This window comes from Hyperoodon ampullatus (genome assembly GCF_949752795.1).
Source record: "Hyperoodon ampullatus genome assembly, chromosome: 4".
NCBI classification, from domain to species: Eukaryota; Metazoa; Chordata; class Mammalia; order Artiodactyla; family Ziphiidae; genus Hyperoodon; species Hyperoodon ampullatus.
In genome coordinates, this window is record NC_136917.1 from 114,515,972 (window position 1) to 114,532,739 (window position 16,768).

The 16,768-nt window shown below is 46.7% G+C and overlaps 1 protein-coding gene across 1 annotated transcript; it reads left to right on the plus strand.

Annotated features, from left to right (window-relative positions):
- Positions 1 to 3,241: 3,241 nt before the first annotated feature.
- On the plus strand, positions 3,242 to 11,199 carry OTP (orthopedia homeobox; the record flags this gene model as incomplete). The annotated part of the gene is made up of 3 exons (XM_079702631.1): positions 3,242 to 3,278; positions 4,575 to 4,984; positions 10,669 to 11,199. 3 exons carry the CDS (start codon positions 3,242 to 3,244, stop codon positions 11,197 to 11,199), a joined length of 978 nt encoding a protein of 325 aa, XP_079558757.1.
- Between the last annotated feature and the right edge of the window lie 5,569 nt (positions 11,200 to 16,768).

The following is a 16,768-nucleotide window of genomic DNA, read 5'->3' on the forward strand; positions in this document are numbered from 1 at the left end:
TGCCTTAAATTATCAACAGCAATGGGCCTGACCGGCACTTTCCCGGCTGCCCGAGGAACGTGGGAAGATGACGAGGAATAAAACTCTGTTAAATACATCTCAGGCGCTGCCCAGGTGGATTCAGACATTGGCCAAAATGAGCTGCAGAGAGGGAACCGGGCGCGGGGGCGAGCATTTTACGTCCAGACTATTGTCATTTTCCTCGCCACGCCTGCTGGCAGCAGGCTCCTGACTCGCGGTCCAGCTCCAGCTTGAGCTCGACGCCCCCATAACACCCCCGTCACACCCTCCCACTCTCAGATTTCCCTCTTTTTTTTTTTTCTTTCCTTTTCCCCTCTCCCCCCACCCCTACCCCCAGATGCTTATGCTCTGAAGTCTTGGAAGAAATGATTTAGTTTGTTTATACTGCTATAAAAATCAAGACCAATAGAAAAGTCATAAAATGAAGCGAGCTATCAATCACGCCGCAACATTGTTATTCAGCGGTTACTAACAGAGATGGATAATCCTTTGATTTCGTCCCATTGTTATTACTCTGATGTGTCTTCACATTAACTATTACACATTTATTTATCGACTTGAAAGATGCAACAAAACAGAATATACGAGCGTGTGCGTGTGGGAGAATGCTGCATGGTCCGCGGCTGTTCTGGGGGCGGCTGTGGGATGAGGACACGAGCGCTTGTGTGCACACACGTGTAGGCCCCGCACCCGTCTCCTTCTCTCTCCAGGTGGCGGCCTCTCCTCCCTCCCTCCAGACAGGGTGCCCAGCCAAGGCTGTGCCGCCTTCCGCGGACCTGCCGGTTTGAAGGATCGGGGTGTTGCCGCCAGGCCTCCAGTCTCTAACTCTGACACTTCTCCCCACCTCTGCCCCTGCGTTCTGGTCTTAGATACCCCCAAGCCCCACCCCGGTGGGCACAAACCCCCTGCGAGTCCTCGGGAGCTCGCAGCCAGGTGCGCGTTCTGGAACCACGTCCAGGGAGCACGCCGCCCCGCCCAGGTCCGCTATCCTGCCTCGTGCCGCGCTCACCGCGAGCCGTAGCTTCTAGATTTGGGGCTTTGTTTGGGGAAGGGAAAGCTTTTATTGGAGGGACTCTATCTGCTTTAGGTCTAGGTATTCTCTTCCCAAGCAAAGCCTTTGTCGCTAGGACACTAGGAGCTTGCCGAACACCCTCAAGGCTCCCAAACTAGCCGCCGCCGCCGCTCGGACTCCGCCGAACCGCAGCTGGTGGTCCTGGAGCCCCAGTCCCACTTAGACCGCTTTTGCAGCAGCTTCGGCGGCCGCTGAAGCTCGGCCAAGAGCACAGCTTCGGCGGAAGCGGTCTCCGCTGCTCGGAAGGAGCCGCTGTGGCTGATTCCCGACACTCACACGTGTGTGTGGATGTGCGCGCGCGCGCACGTGTGTGTGTGCATGGGAGGAGGGGAGTGGGCTGCAGGAGAGAAGAGGAAGGAAAACTGCCCCAGAGTTCGCCTTGTCGCCTCCTTTGTCTCCTTGCTCGGTCCCTGTCACATACACATAGCTAAGGACACACACACACACACACACACACACACACACACACACACTTCCTCTCGCATCTGCTCTCAGGCAGCATTTCCAATGTTTTGTGTAAGTCAATTGGACGGCGAACAAAAAAAGCCATTTGCTCGGTATTATTTAAAACAGACTTCATAGGGCCACCCTTTTGTGGAAGCTTTATTTGCACTAAATGAATAATCTTAATTGCATCACTCTCGAATTAAAAATCAATGTTAATCAAGTTGAGAGTAGTAAACATCAGTTTTCATTGTGCCTGGGAAGAGGGCATTTTTCTTGTGTTGCAAATAAAAATACAAGTCAAATAACTTTAAAAGGGCATTATGTTCTGCTACAAATACAATTGAAACGGATTGTTTAGGAGCAGATCAGAAATGGTACAGAATTTTGCACTTAATTTCCTCAGTTATCATTTACAATAAGAACCTCCGGTCTTGACAGCCAAGTCTAAACAGTAGTAAATTAGTACAAATTTATACTGATTTTACTCTAATAATCGTAATAAAAGCTTATAGATTTGGCACTAATTACATAAATGCCTAATGATCTTGAAAATTACTCTGGTTAGAAATATATTACTAATCTAAACTTTGTTGTTGGCTGGCTCTGAAAAATCAGAACATTAGAAATGGTTCGCTTCACTTGTGCAAAGCACTTTAAATTGTTCAAGTAGTTTAACATATTCGAGAGGAAAATAAAGAGCATTTAACTTTATTTACAGCCTAAAGTGGAGTTGGGAGCCGAGCTGAACTCAGAAACTTTGACCAAAGGAGCGGGCTGTGGGCCAGGATGCAAGCGTGGGCCAGGCGGAGCAGCAGAAGCCGGGCTCGAAAGGCGCAAAGTGCAAGAATCGGCACCGCGCACGGGTCCTTGAAGCAGACATCGAGGCCTGGCAGCGCCGGGGGAGTCGACTGCTGTTTTGCTCTCTAGGCCCTGCCGCGGGGCTGGGACTCTGTAGGCCCAGGGTCCCAGCCAGGGCGTCTGGACCCTAGGCGCAGGCCTGCTGGGCGGCAGCGAAGTCTAGAGGCGGTCTGGAGGGCGCGGCGTGCCCTTGTTGTGCTCGGGATCGACAGGCCTGCGCCAGTGGCAGGCCAGTGTTGCCCAGCGCGCTGGTGGGGGCTACTTTCGGGTCACCAGGGGGTCATGCCCTGCTCTGTCCCCTGCCCTGCCTCTGCCCCAGGAAGACCCTAGCTCAAAGAGACAGAGCTGCGCCTTTGGAGCGAGCAGGGCGGGACGAGGAGAAGGAAAGGTGTGCCTGGAGGAAATCCCAGGGAAGAACTATCGGAGGTCGGGCCGAGAAGCCCAGGGCGAGGGCTAGGCGGCCGCCGCTGCTTTAGCAGCTGCTCCGGGCTGGAGCCGCCGCCGCCGCCTCCTCGGGCGAGCGCGGGCGGGCGGGCGAGCGCGGGCGGGCGGGCGGGCGGGCGGAGTGGGGGACTCTCCGGGCGCTGACATTTGCAGGCTGCCCTCCTGATTGGTCCCCTCGCCGAGCTGCTCACGGGTTCATTCAACTGTTAAGCACCTCCCCGTCTCTCTAAAGGACATTATAATGCAAGAAGCCCCCTTTTTAACCACAAACCGAATTTTCTTTCATTTAGGTGATCTATATATATCTATATCGTATAGCTTATAGCTTATATCTATTTTAAATAACTTAAAGCCGCTAAAATTTGGGGGGGAACAGCTTTCACCCTGGAGCGGTGCGCGATGCTGTCTCACGCCGACCTCCTGGACGCCAGGCTAGGTGAGTGCGCGTCTCTCGCCCAGGCAGCCAGGAGAAGCCCGGGCAGGAAATTGTCAATTTGTTCCTTATTTTACCTTAATGTGCCCTAAATGGACTAATTTCTTTAAAAGTAATTGTGCTGCATTAAAGTTTAATTTGATTTAACATCGTCTTTTTAAAAAATCTATGGAATATGTAGATCCAGAGGAGCTGGGAAATGTTGTTACTTTTTGTTTTTCTTATTTTCTCTCTTTCCCCCTCCCCCTTATTATTTTTTTTTAAGGGAACGACCTACCCCGTGATAATTTGTTTGGAGGCATTTTTCTTTCTCTCTTTTCCCCTCCTATTTGCGTTAATTTGAGATTTCTTTCTTCTTTTTCCCTCTCTTCCTCTCTCCCCACTACCTCTTTCTCTCTTCCTCTTCTGAGTATGGTTGAATTTGTAAAAATCGGGCTTGAAGGAGAAGCCGCTGCAGTAGAAGCGGATTTGCTAAGTGTGCTCACTGAGAAAGGAGAAAAGCCAGATTCATCCTCACGGGCATCCGGCCTGCAAAGGGACTCGTCATTGCCAGTGGCCGAGAGGAATGCGCCTTTTATTTCTCCGGAAAGAAAAGTTGAATTCTCTAAAGCTTGATTCACTGTTATGTCTAGAGAGTTTACTTGAGTTTCCTTAATGCTGTCTGGGTTACTGGGCTCAGGGTTTCCGGTTTGGGAATCTTTGGTGATGGATGTGACTCCATTTTCCAAACACTTTCTCTGATTTGAGGGGGAGGCGGAGCTGATTTGGGTTGATTTCGGGAGGTGGAAAGCTTGGAGACTTATTCATCTTCCGAGAAAGTGAGAGGGAATCAGCTGAGGGCCGGAGGTAGAGTTCGTCAGGCTGCCTGAGCGCAGGTGGGGCAGCAACGAAGGAATCGTTTAATTTTTCTTCTTTCTTTTCTTTTCTTTTCTTTTTTCCCCCCTGGTCGAAGGATGTGCTCTCGGGTTGCTGGGGCACCAGGGGTACGGTTCATGAAAGGGACTCCGAGACATGTTTCATTGCCGGGACTGGGAGTGTTTCATTGTGGGAGAGAAGAAAGCATGTGCTGTTTACTACAGGACCCCGCGGCGGAGAGAGGGGAAAGGGCCGGGAGACGGTATTACAGCCTGGCTGTCCAAATCCTGGGGAACCCAGCTGAGCATCTCGGGAGATTGCTCCGTAGGGCGACCGCGGGCTCAGAGGGAGCCGAGGATGGGGCTGAAAAAGGACCGCGCGGGGAGAACAGTCCCTCCTGGCATGGCCAGGACAGTAGTGACCACCATCCCCTTGCCTCCTCAGGTATGAAAGATGCCGCCGAGCTTCTGGGCCACCGGGAGGCGGTGAAGTGTAGGCTGGGCGTGGGGGGCTCCGACCCCGGGGGCCATCCGGGGGACCTAGCGCCCAACTCCGACCCAGTCGAGGGAGCCACTCTGCTGCCCGGGGAGGACATCACCACAGTGGGCTCTACGCCGGCCTCTCTGGCGGTGAGCTCAAAGGACCCGGACAAGCAGCCGGGGCCCCAAGGTGGCCCGAACCCCAGCCAAGCAGGTCAGCAGCAGGGCCAACAGAAGCAGAAGCGCCACCGGACGCGCTTCACCCCGGCGCAGCTCAACGAGTTGGAGAGGAGCTTCGCCAAGACTCACTACCCCGACATCTTCATGCGCGAGGAGCTGGCGCTGCGTATCGGGCTGACGGAGTCCCGAGTGCAGGTACGCTGGGCTTGGGCGCCAGGGCAGAAGACAAGGAGGGGGCGGGTGGACTTGGGCAAAGGAAGCAGGGTCTTTCCTTCCCTTGCAGGGGTCCTGGGCTGCGCTTCCTCTACCTATGGTTTCCTGGGTCAAGTTAGCTCCTCTGCCCGCAAACTGGCCCCATCGATGGACAGGCAGTGCCCCCATCTCCTGCCAGTATAGCCACATCCCCGCAGAAACTCCTCAAAAGCGAAGCCGGCGTCGTTCAATTGCTAGGTCTCTTCCTTCCTCCTGAGAAGGGAACCTCCGGGTCTCCCACCTTCTGTGTCTCCCAGGCGGCTAAGTCCAGCACGCGATTACACTCCAGCTCTCGTAATTGACAAGCATTTCATTATCCCCTAATGAGTTTGTGTTAAGAGTCTGGATAAATGGGAGAACGCAACAATTATACAGAAAACATGAAAAGGGAGAAAACAAGGCGAAATGGGCACATTTCAAAAAAGATCTACACCTGGGTTTTACGGTGTAGCTTTATTCTCCTGCTTATCACACTCCTGCTGCTCTCAGGCAAAACACCTCTAGCTTTGATGTTTACAAAGGCTTTGAACTTGGCGGCCTACCAATGCGCTGGGAGAGGCTGGAGCGATCCCCCACAGACTATGAGTCCTGGTTTTCCCTAAGGTAACTTGGGGAGTGGGGAGGAAAGTGGGCTTTCTTGTACATCTCCGATTTGAAGAAAGGACATTTGGGGCAGGAAAGATTGACCGGCAATAGACAAAATCCTTACTGACCCCTTGTTCTCATCCAACCCCCCTCCAAGTTGTAAATTACATGTGACTTAGAAAACCACACCTGTAAGTTTTTTGAAAATCGGGGAATAAAAGTATAAGTCCAATGCATCTCGGATTTTTTCTGCTTTTTAGAAGAATGAAAACATTATGTCAAATATTTTATGGACAGGTGCTGGAGCTGAAAGTACAAGACGCGCGCTTAGTCTTGAGCTATCCAGGGTTCTGAAAACCTTCCTTTCCTGTCTTGGACGTGGTATTTTCTGTTCCTTACCCTGGGTGTTGATCTCAGCTCTAGCTGCTTTTACAAATTTTAAATATCTTCGCTTTACAAATTTTAAACATCAAAGTTTAAAGATCTCAGTTACTTTACATTTGATCTAAGAAGAGACAAGAGTGTCCTTAATCACGGTGTTGAGTTTTTCTGTCTCCATTCTGCATTTTAAAGATAGTCTAACCTGGAAAAATAGCATATGCTTCTGTTTTAAATAGTCAGCAAAAACTGTCATTAGGGACTTAAAGTGGTCAAATTAATATAGTAATATTCAGGGTATAACATAGATTAACATTTTTACTCAGTGTAAGTCTGGGTGGTTTCCTTAGTGAACTCTGGAAACCCTGAATCATGGGCCATTGAAATTAAGCATCAAAGGCATGTTAATTGCATTGTGCAGAAATATATTACTAGTGCTCTTAAATTTTTTTTACCTCACACCTCTTTTAAATCTTTTGAAATTGAGTTCAAATCTTAACAGAAATATACAGTTTCAATATTTCCATTACCGTTCATAATAGTACTGGCTTGTTAAAATCCTGTCGGTTCAAAATTCATAAATTTTTTGTCACTCAAGAGAAATGCTATACAATAATTTTTATTTTAAAGACTAAAATGCTGTTGCTTAACCTAGGCTTACTAGTAATTAGTTTGAATTAAAATAGAACTTAGAACCACAAATAAAATATAATTGGACAACTGACTTTATGAAAAAAGAAAATGAGGTCTATTAAACTTTATTAGGTCTTCCAAAGGTTAATGGCAGTGATTCTTTTAATATAAAAAGTTGTAAATGAAATAAAACACAAACTATGTAATAGAAACAGTAATTTTCAAGAAGTACACAAAAGAATAATCAAGAAGAATAGAGACAAAGTACTTTAATTGTTCTAACATAATGTTCAACCGAAGATAATAGCTTGATGTTGCTGATAGGAACAATTTAATAGAATGGCAATTTCAATATTTTTAAAAATAATGTTCCATAGTTTAAAAAGTAATCAGATCAACATAACCTTCTTAATTAACATTTCAAAATGATTAACATTATGTAATGTAATGCAAAAATAATTTATGTAAAATGTATTTACTTCTCAATTCATTGTATGGTTGCTCCTTGACCAAATTCAAATTAAATAGTAATTGGTTTATGTTCTTATATGATGAGTACTTCATAGTTTTCTATATAGTTAACAGATTGCCACACATTCTTTTCAGTACGTGGGGCCACTGCACTGATTAAAAATGATCTAAACATTTAATTTATTGCAATTGTATGTTTTTAAAGATACTTTTTGATTCTAGACTAAATGATCTAAAATATGTATTTTTATCTATATCTGGCATATATCATACTTTTAAGTATTTATTAAAGCACCTCTACTCACACGGAGGCCAATTCCATGTCTGATATCGCTCCTCTTTTCTGGCTAGTATAATAAAACCATTCCTTTTATAGCATGCCATTATTAGAAACCAATTTCAGAATTATTTATAACCTGGAATGGCTTATTAAGCAGCAATGCGAGAATCATGCAAATTACACGATCAAATGCAATATAATAAGCATAATCATTAGTCTCTAGCACGGATTAATTAACTTTCAATATTTTATTTACATAAAAACCAAATCAGTGAAATAACTTCTGCACAGCCAGGCTTGCCTTTCAATATTTTATACGAACAAAAATAATGTGCTGTAATTCCATTGACCGTGTCCCCCAGAATGGCCCTGTCACCTGCCACATCTTAATAGGGGGACAAGCCAAGAGTATTTTCTAGTTTTCTAATGGAATGAGAAATTGCATTTTCTTCCTCTCCCAGCACTATTAAAGTGTAATGAATTCGGCCCAGAGTTCACGGCTGGCTGATCGAAATGAACCTGAGATCTAGGCTTTAATACAGCTCCCCAGATTTCCTCCCAAATCTTCACATTAATCATTTGCTGGATTCCAATGAGATCTTCATAAAGCATTTGCTTCGAGGGGGAAAAAAGTAATATTCTCTCTTTCTCCCTCTCTTTCTCTATTTCTGAGCCATTTATAGGTGGGGAATTAAACGGGCTATATATTTTAAAATACATTTACAGTATGTCTATATTACTGTAAGAGCAGATATCATGAAAGTGGATTTTTAAATTCCAACCTCCATTAGATTCTCACTGTTGTATTAAGCATTTTCTGAGAAGAGCTGCATTTCAAACTGAGTACAAAGTTGGCCATGGCTGCGGTTAATATATTTCCTGGAGTTGTCATCTCTGCATTCTCAAAATCTCCCTTAGGTTTTACCTGCACTTTAATCTGTCATGCTCTAGTTTTCAAGTGGAAACATTCACATTTTAAAAACATATGCATCATAGCTTGGAACGGAGGTGCTCAGACCCCATGCAGATTTTTTTCCCAACCGCAGTAAGCCATGAAACATAAAAAATTTTGTAGCCATTATTTGACTACTAACCCTCAAACATAATTGAGCACGATTTTTCGATTATTTCTATAATATTTAGTTCTTCAACAGCTGTTCTTTTCTGCTTGGGCTTGAGATTCAGAAACCTTTCTGGCAGGCGTGTTTTTTACTGAGATTCTTCAGGGTAATTTCTCCCCCCTTTCTTCTGCTTTTTTTCCCAGTCCCCCACCCCGTGCCCACCCCAAACATTCAGACATTTCGGGATTCACTGACATTAGCAGGGTGATAGGAACCGGTATTCATAGATATCTTTCAAAATGTATCCGGGTGCGGAGTGTGAGGTGTGGGGACCGTCTGGACTCAGACACCGTCCCTTGTCTAGGGCTCCATCCGGTCCAGCCTTGGATGGGTAATGCAAAGCGACCTCTGGCAGCAGTTCTCGCTATGCTTTCCTGGGCTCCTGCGGGTTGCTCTCCGCAGAAGGCCGCTAACAGCTCAATCCGCGGCCTGCCACGTTGATCCCAGCCTGCACCTAGGGTTCTGCTGCCTCATTAATCCGCCGCGCCACCAGCTCAAGGGGCTTTAGCAGGGAAAGGACCCAACATCTTTACCCAATCCGGACACTGGAGTAGGCGGAAACATGGGAAGTGGGGTAGAAACCAGAGAAAGATAAGGTGGTGGGCGACGGGGTAGAAAGGCCAGAGCCAGCCCAAAAGCGGGAGAGGATTCTAGATTGCAATGCCGTTCACATTGGTAAATAGAGAGTGCACGGGTGTGAACAAACCATTGTGCATAGCCGGTTTACCGGGAAAGGCGGTCAGGTACTCATACTCATGATGCTTTAGTTTGCGGAATAAACACTGAATAGCTTGGATTAACGCATTACCTTTTGGCCGTGAATATGGTGGTCAAATTGCGTTGGCCAAATTATGAGAAAATTCAATCAGTACCTGAGCTGTGTCCCACATCATTTATATTTATGCATAGTAAGCCTCCAACTGACTAATGTTAAACTGTAAACCTGCCAAGTGGGCATGCTGGTATTTTTCTTTAAATAAAAAGATCAAATTTAAATATGGGACAAGGGGATGTTATCTTGGTCAGGCAGTTTACTTGATATCTTTCAGGAAGAACCCTTCCTTCCCCTGTGGTGGTGAATTTGACATTCATAGACAAATTTGTCTGGTAAGGTCTGAACTTCCAGGGTCACTGTTAAGAAAGAACTAATAGGCTCACTTTGGAGTATATTTTATAAAACACATCTCCTTTAAAAAGACATCTGGGTTTGTCTAAGCAAAATTAAATTTGATTCATACCTAGTGTGAGCTTTACACTTGACTTCTTTTAGTTTGTAGTGGTCAGAAAATTTGCTTTTAGTTTATAGATGAAACGAGGGGTGGGGTGGGGCTGAGGGAATTGGAGGCCTTGTTATTTGGGATCCTCAGTAAGTTCCTGAAAATAATAGATTTGAAGGCCTTGAGGCTTAGGGCTCTGGCAGCAGGTTCCAGCACACTTGCTCAGCCCAGATAAAGGTACCCTTAGAGGGGCTTGAGAATGAGGCACGGACTTGTGGCAGCAGTACCAGTCGCTATGAATCAGAAGTCACGGTGGCGACCCAAACAACACTGTAACTCAGTGGCGCTCGCTTTCCCACACGGATCACTATATTTACCTCTCTGCTCTGTCATCCATGGCGTTAGGGGTTCTCCTTTGTCTTTCGATTTTGGAACTGGCTATGTCATCCACGGCCCTTCATCAATTTCCAAAGTTACAGCGTTTCAGAAAATTCTATACCCCATCATTGTTATAAGGCACGCTATTAAGCCACATGGGTACGCAAGTTTATCTTCATTTGTACACCTGTGGGTCCAGCCTTGACACATGCCTGCCTGCAGACCTGTGCATCTAAGCAGCGAACAGAAGGTGCCAGCGTGCAGGGGCGTGGTGAATACTGCGCATGGTATATGTTTGCACCGTGTGTAAGCGCTCCGGGGCACGATCACTCAGGACCCCGGGAGTTGGCGCCCGGTGGATGCAAGGGGCGCCGGTTGATTCCAGCTGGTGGAGAACCAGGGTCAACGGCTGGGTGCGGGGGCCGTGCCGGGCCGATGGCCCTTTTTCGGCCTGGAGCTGAGTGGGTGGACCTGACGCGGGTTTCTAGGGCTCAAGCCCCCGCCCCTCCTGGCCCGCCCGCCGGCTAACAGCGCCCTGTGTGTCTCCCGCCCTGCCCGCTCCAGGTCTGGTTCCAGAACCGGCGCGCTAAGTGGAAGAAGCGCAAGAAGACCACCAACGTGTTCCGTGCGCCGGGGACGCTGCTGCCCACGCCAGGCCTGCCTCAGTTCCCGTCGGCCGCCGCCGCCGCCGCCGCCGCCATGGGCGACAGCCTGTGCTCTTTCCATGCCAACGACACCCGCTGGGCGGCAGCCGCCATGCCGGGAGTGTCGCAGCTGCCGCTACCGCCGGCGCTGGGCAGGCAGCAAGCCATGGCACAGTCGCTGTCCCAGTGCAGCCTGGCGGCCGGGCCGCCGCCCAACTCCATGGGCCTGTCCAACAGCTTGGCGGGCTCCAACGGCGCGGGGCTGCAGTCGCACCTCTACCAGCCTGCCTTTCCCGGCATGGTGCCCGCCTCCCTCCCCGGCCCCAGCAACGTCTCCGGCTCGCCCCAGCTCTGCAGCTCCCCGGACAGCAGCGACGTGTGGCGGGGCACGAGCATCGCCTCCCTCCGCCGCAAGGCGCTAGAGCACACAGTCTCCATGAGCTTCACTTAATGCAGCCGCGCCCGGCCCGCTCCGCCCCCGGCACCGCCCCCAGGTCCGCCCCGAGGCCCTGGCGGCAAGCGCTCGGGCCCCTGCTCGGGCCCTGGCCCGGGCGCCCCGCCCCCGGCCCCGGCCCCGGCCCCCTGCTCCTTCCCCCTCCAGGCCTCTGCCACCTCTCGCTTGGTTCTTTCCCTTGTCCTCCACTCTCCCGGGCTCACCCCCAAGCCCCAGCCCGCGAGGCCGCCCCTCCGTCTGATTTCGCTCCCCCCAGCCTCCCCAAAGCCCCCTCCGCGTCTCACGCAGCTCCTCCCTCCTCCCGGTCTCTAGCGCCTCACCCCACCCTTTCCCGCTACCCGCGGCCTTCCCGCTCGCACTCTTCGTGCTCGCGCCCTCCTCACGGCCTTCTGACTGGCTGCATTCCCATCCACACCTTCTACACAACGCCTGCGGCCCATTCGCCCACCGCCTCCCGTCCGGTCCCTTCTTTGCCCGCACCTCACGCCCCTCCTCCCGCGCCCTGCAAAAAGCATCCTTCCCGTCATTTTACTTACCAGGGAGTAGACTCAGGATCTGAAATCAGACACCAATGGACTGGTTTGTGGGCAGAAATACACACACTCGCACTCTCGCTCACTCTCAGACACTACACACACGCGCTTACACACACATACACAGTGCACCTAGGTCACACACGGACGTGTTCAAGGGACAGCACAATGTTAGGGATTTTTGTCTTAAAGGAGGACAAGCATCTACTACCAACCGCCACATCTGAGGACCCAACAGATTACAATTTGATTTATCCTTGTATTCTTGCTCCGAACTCCTTTCTTTCTTTCCTCTCCCACCACCCGTTCCTTGCCCTGTGTACCCAGTCACATCCATGCAGCCCTGTACTGGCTTGCAAAAGAACGCTTTTATTTCATCTTTCTTTTATTTTCTTAAGCACAACTGTGTGCGGGTATTGAGGGAAAGGCTTCTCAGGAGGAACATAACAGTGGATTGGGTGGCTGGAGTAGACTAAAGCAGTCATGTGATGAAAAGGTGATCTTACCCATTTTGATAAGTCTTTATAAGGAAGAATAAAATAAACATGTAAGAAAAATTTCCTTTTGTAAAAGCAAAAGCCACATCTCTTTTCTGGATCCTTCAAGACTGGGGTTTGTTCGCTTCCTTTTTCCGTTTCTCTCTCCTCGCTGCTCTGTGCCCTTGGTTGTTTTGTGGTCGTCCTGTCGTTCCTCGTGCCCCTCGGCCACCCCTCCCCCCGCCCCGGCCCCTGCTGGCCGCCGATGGGTGCACTCGGACATCTACAACCCTGCAACTTTGTACAGAGAAAACACAATCAGCTTTTTCTGCATGTGCTGGTCAAATCCAAACCCAGAGAACAGAAGCGCTTTCGAAGAATGAACAAACATGTGAAATAGGATGTTTTGTGTAGATAAAGCATTCTTGTTACATACTGGTCAATTTGTGATATGTTTTAACTTATTGTCTGTGCTTATTTATGGAATCTGGTTTTCTTAATAAATGTTTGAGCTAATATAAAGCATATTATTTGACTTTTCCGGACAAGTTTATATCAACTTAAATGTAAATGGATAAAATAAAATCATTTTCAGTATGTGATATGGAGAATAATGGGCTTTGGTGTGACTTTGAATGGCGGAAGGGTCTCGTGGTGGGGGAAGGGAAGAGAACTCTTCCAGGAGGTTCTCAACTCGCGCTCAGTCGGCGGGATCCCCACTTTTGGGACGCGTCCTCTTTTCAGTAGGCTTGGGTTCAGTTCCCTGGTTGCCCAGCAGCCTAGGCAGCACGCACCCACACGGCGTTCGGCTCCTCAGGCCCGGCCTGGAGTCGCGCGGCCCGCAGGCCGGAAGTGAGAAGCCGCGCAGTGATCTCCTCACGCGAGTTCGAGGCCTCGCGAGGCTTCGGGTCGACCCCGGTGCCTCCCGAGCCCGAGATGGGCCTACGGGCAGAGCTGCCCGCCCTAAACGCAGGGCACGAGAGTTGATATGCTTCTGGCGTGAACCGTTTCCCTCGGACAAAGGAGCTGACGGCAACCCTCGCCGGGCTGCGTCCGGAAGGACCACCGTGAAGGAAGCGTGGAGACCGGGAGCTCTGCCGTCTGGCGTCGCCCAGAGCCGCGTGTGGCCCCAGGTACGCTGTGGACGAGAGAGGCCCGGGGCTCCTCCCTTGGCGCCTAGGCCTCGAGGCCGTCCGAAAGAGGCGGCCCGGCCCCTTTGCTCCCGCGGATCCAGGTGGGGGCAAACGGCATGGCGGGAGAAGGGTGTCCAGGGCGGCCTGGCAGCGGGTCGGAACTTCTCAGGCTTTCCCCTGCGAGACTGCTCTGGTTTTCTCAGGGTCCATCTTTGGGTCGAGCTAACCTCAACTTTAGCCACGTGCTCAGTTCAAACTAAGTGGTAGTGAAAAATGGCTTTTTTTTCCTGTATAATGAGCTGGAAGGTTGCAGGTGTGTTTTAAACTTGGAGGCGAGTCGATATCACAGGTTTTCTTTGGAAGAAATCAACCTTGTGGTGTGAATTTTAATGGTTATTATAGGCATTAGAATGCACCTTTTCCCATGGGAAGATTTCTCAGTTGGTTGCCACAGAATGGAAACCCTAAAAAACACCCTTGTCCTAGAATACAATTTCATACCATTGGGAGCCGTTGTAGTTGTTACTCAACTGTTTAAGGAACTGTTGTAATTGTTACTAAACTAAGAGAACGCAGTGGCATCTCCTAGAAGGTGAGGACAAAAAGGCATGATTTTCTATGGTAATGAAAAATCATTTGTTCATGTTACCTTAGGAATTTTAATTAGAGATATTCAATAAAATTGGTGGGTGGGTTCACAGAATATTTCAATTCTACATTTTCTAAGGGTATATTTAATATAATGTTAAAATATTAAAGAGGATAAAAACAGGCTCATTTGGGATTTCATATAAAAGTGGAACATTTCTATGTTTTAGAACTCACCCTAGATTTTAATTTAGCAGCATAATAACCAAATTTCTAAAATATCTGTAGATGAAAAATACTTTTCCTTGTTTTTACATTTTGTCATATTCTCCCTTGGCTTAGATTAGTGCTCTTTTTTTTTTAAACTTGAAATTGTGGAAACTGTAATCTCAAGTCCCATTTAAGAGGTCAGTACAAATCACAGATTGTTTCACCAGTGAGCATGGAAGGTTGTTTACAAGGATGCTAATTTTACAGCTTTTTTATGCTGCTATAAAACATAACTTTATGATGTAGGAATGCAATAAAGGATGCTAAGTGGGATCTTTAAAAATCGTATTTCTGAAAGGCAAGGGAAATGGGATCTTTCATTTGAAAAAAAAATGGGCCAACTCAGAACACTGATGAGAAGTTGCAAATCAACTGAAGTGATAGATGCCTTCAAAGATACTTATATTTCATAATATAGTGGTTATTTATCAATATTATAATGAAAGTATACAGAGTTTTTCACTTGACCTGACTCTGGAAATTTGTTTCTATGGCAATAGATTTTTGTATTAAGAATTCTGAACATTTTAATGTCATATATGCCGTTAGCATAAGGGAAGGCAACCTGGTCTAAATTGTTAAGGTTGACAGTTTAGCAAAGATAAAAAGCAGTGAGAATCACAATCACAAGCCTGAAAGATTTCTATATTTTGAGAGAGAAAAAAAATAACAACAGAGTGATGCTTCATATTACTTTTTTACTCCTTATCAGCAGCAATTCTGACTCAAAACTGTTAAAGTCATAAAAATAACTAATTACATTTAATAAGGTAATAAAGACAATAATGATGAATAATATCAGAGTACAGGGTAGATAAGTACAACATGTTAGATGTCCTGCATCTAATGAATTGTACTTTTTACTGAGTAGTCTTTTTGGCATTGAATACTGTCACCACCACATGCTAGCTAGAAAAAGTCAAAGGCTATTATGATGTAATTATATGATTGATTTATTTGAGTACACATTTTCATCCTTGTATCTTTATTTTCTCCTCAATATTGGTACTAAATATCATACATGGCATGCAAGGGATGTCATAGTAATGATGTTGCACTTAGTTTACCTTTTGTTGATGGTGGAAGAAATAGGTTATAGGAATTCAACCTACTAAAGATGATGTTAGGGATTGAATAGAAAATAGGATGCAGAGCAATTTGGGTAAATCAAGGTAGACATAAATGGAAAATATTGAGGAAGTTCTAACTTTGGGGCAGTTTATGTTTGACGTTGTCAATGACTGCTTACCCTGAAAATGAAAATGTTTTTAATTTGTGTTGTGGACTTTACGTATTAATTTTTAGGATAAAGAAAAAACTTAGCCCACAAAGATGTGTGTTCTAGTAATGGTAGTAGTTAACCTGTCAGTTGAAAGAATGTAACCTTCCTTTTCTCCCTTTCATGACATAAAGGTAATCTCATCTGAGGGCATTTATGTGAAGAAATAACAGCATGGCATAGTGAAACTACTGGCTCATTAATCCTGGCATCTACTTCCTACAGGCTTCTTGATTAGTTAGATTCATTCATCGGGCATTTCGGAGTTTTTGATTTGTCACCATTGGCTAGGTTCACTGACTTCAGGCTAAATTGAGCCAGAAGCAATGTTTATTAGTAATTTTGTAGTACAGGCTACCCTAATAATTCAGCCCAAATATCTCATCTGAAGAATATCCATTCACCCTCGCCTTTAATGTGGGTTGCAGCTGTGTTCATAAGGAATTGAAAGAACACAAGTGATTGGGCATGTATTTTCTAAATTAGTAATATGATGGCTAATAGCTGTAAACCCATCTTCGTATCCAGTGCAGAAATTATGATTCATTTTTAAAATGAAAGCAGCAACAAAGGCGGGCACCCCCTGCCTGGCTCTGTGCTAACTCTCATCAGTGCAGAGCATTTGGTACGGGAACCATGGCCTATTTACATGTGATCATTACAGAGAGAACAATGCTTTTCGCTTTTCCTCATGCATGCTCTATCAAAACAACGCATGGATTTATAAGACTTACTAGAAAATGCTTTTAAGGAATTTCAGGCATGAGCTACACAGAGGGCCCTCTTTTGATTTTGACGATGTCATAATCAGTCTATAAGGGGGCATAATTAGTTGTTTGTGCAGTTAAGCTGCATCTTCCATCCACATTATCAAATATCCGATATATCCAAGTTTCCATCTTTAAAGCCACCTTGGATTTGAGATACACTTGCTGCAGTCGCTCCTGCTGCCACAATTCTTCTTAATTCTGAGTTGAAGTAATTCACAAGTACCAGGAAATATATAATTAACCCACATGACACATGTAGTATATGTTCTTTATATCTTTCATTGAAATATCACAGGACTTTACATGCTTTTATTCACAGTCCTTATTGAATCTATTTAAGATGAACCCAAACAATGTCTGGTTAAGAACCCCTAGAAGCCCTTAGTAGTGAAAAGATTATATGTGATTCTTATGAAATTAGAAATACTAAATTGTAAAACAGAAAACATAGGTATACTAAAATTAAATAAGTTCTTTCTAGATTTTCTAATTGCAGAATTCTGAATGAGTTCATTGA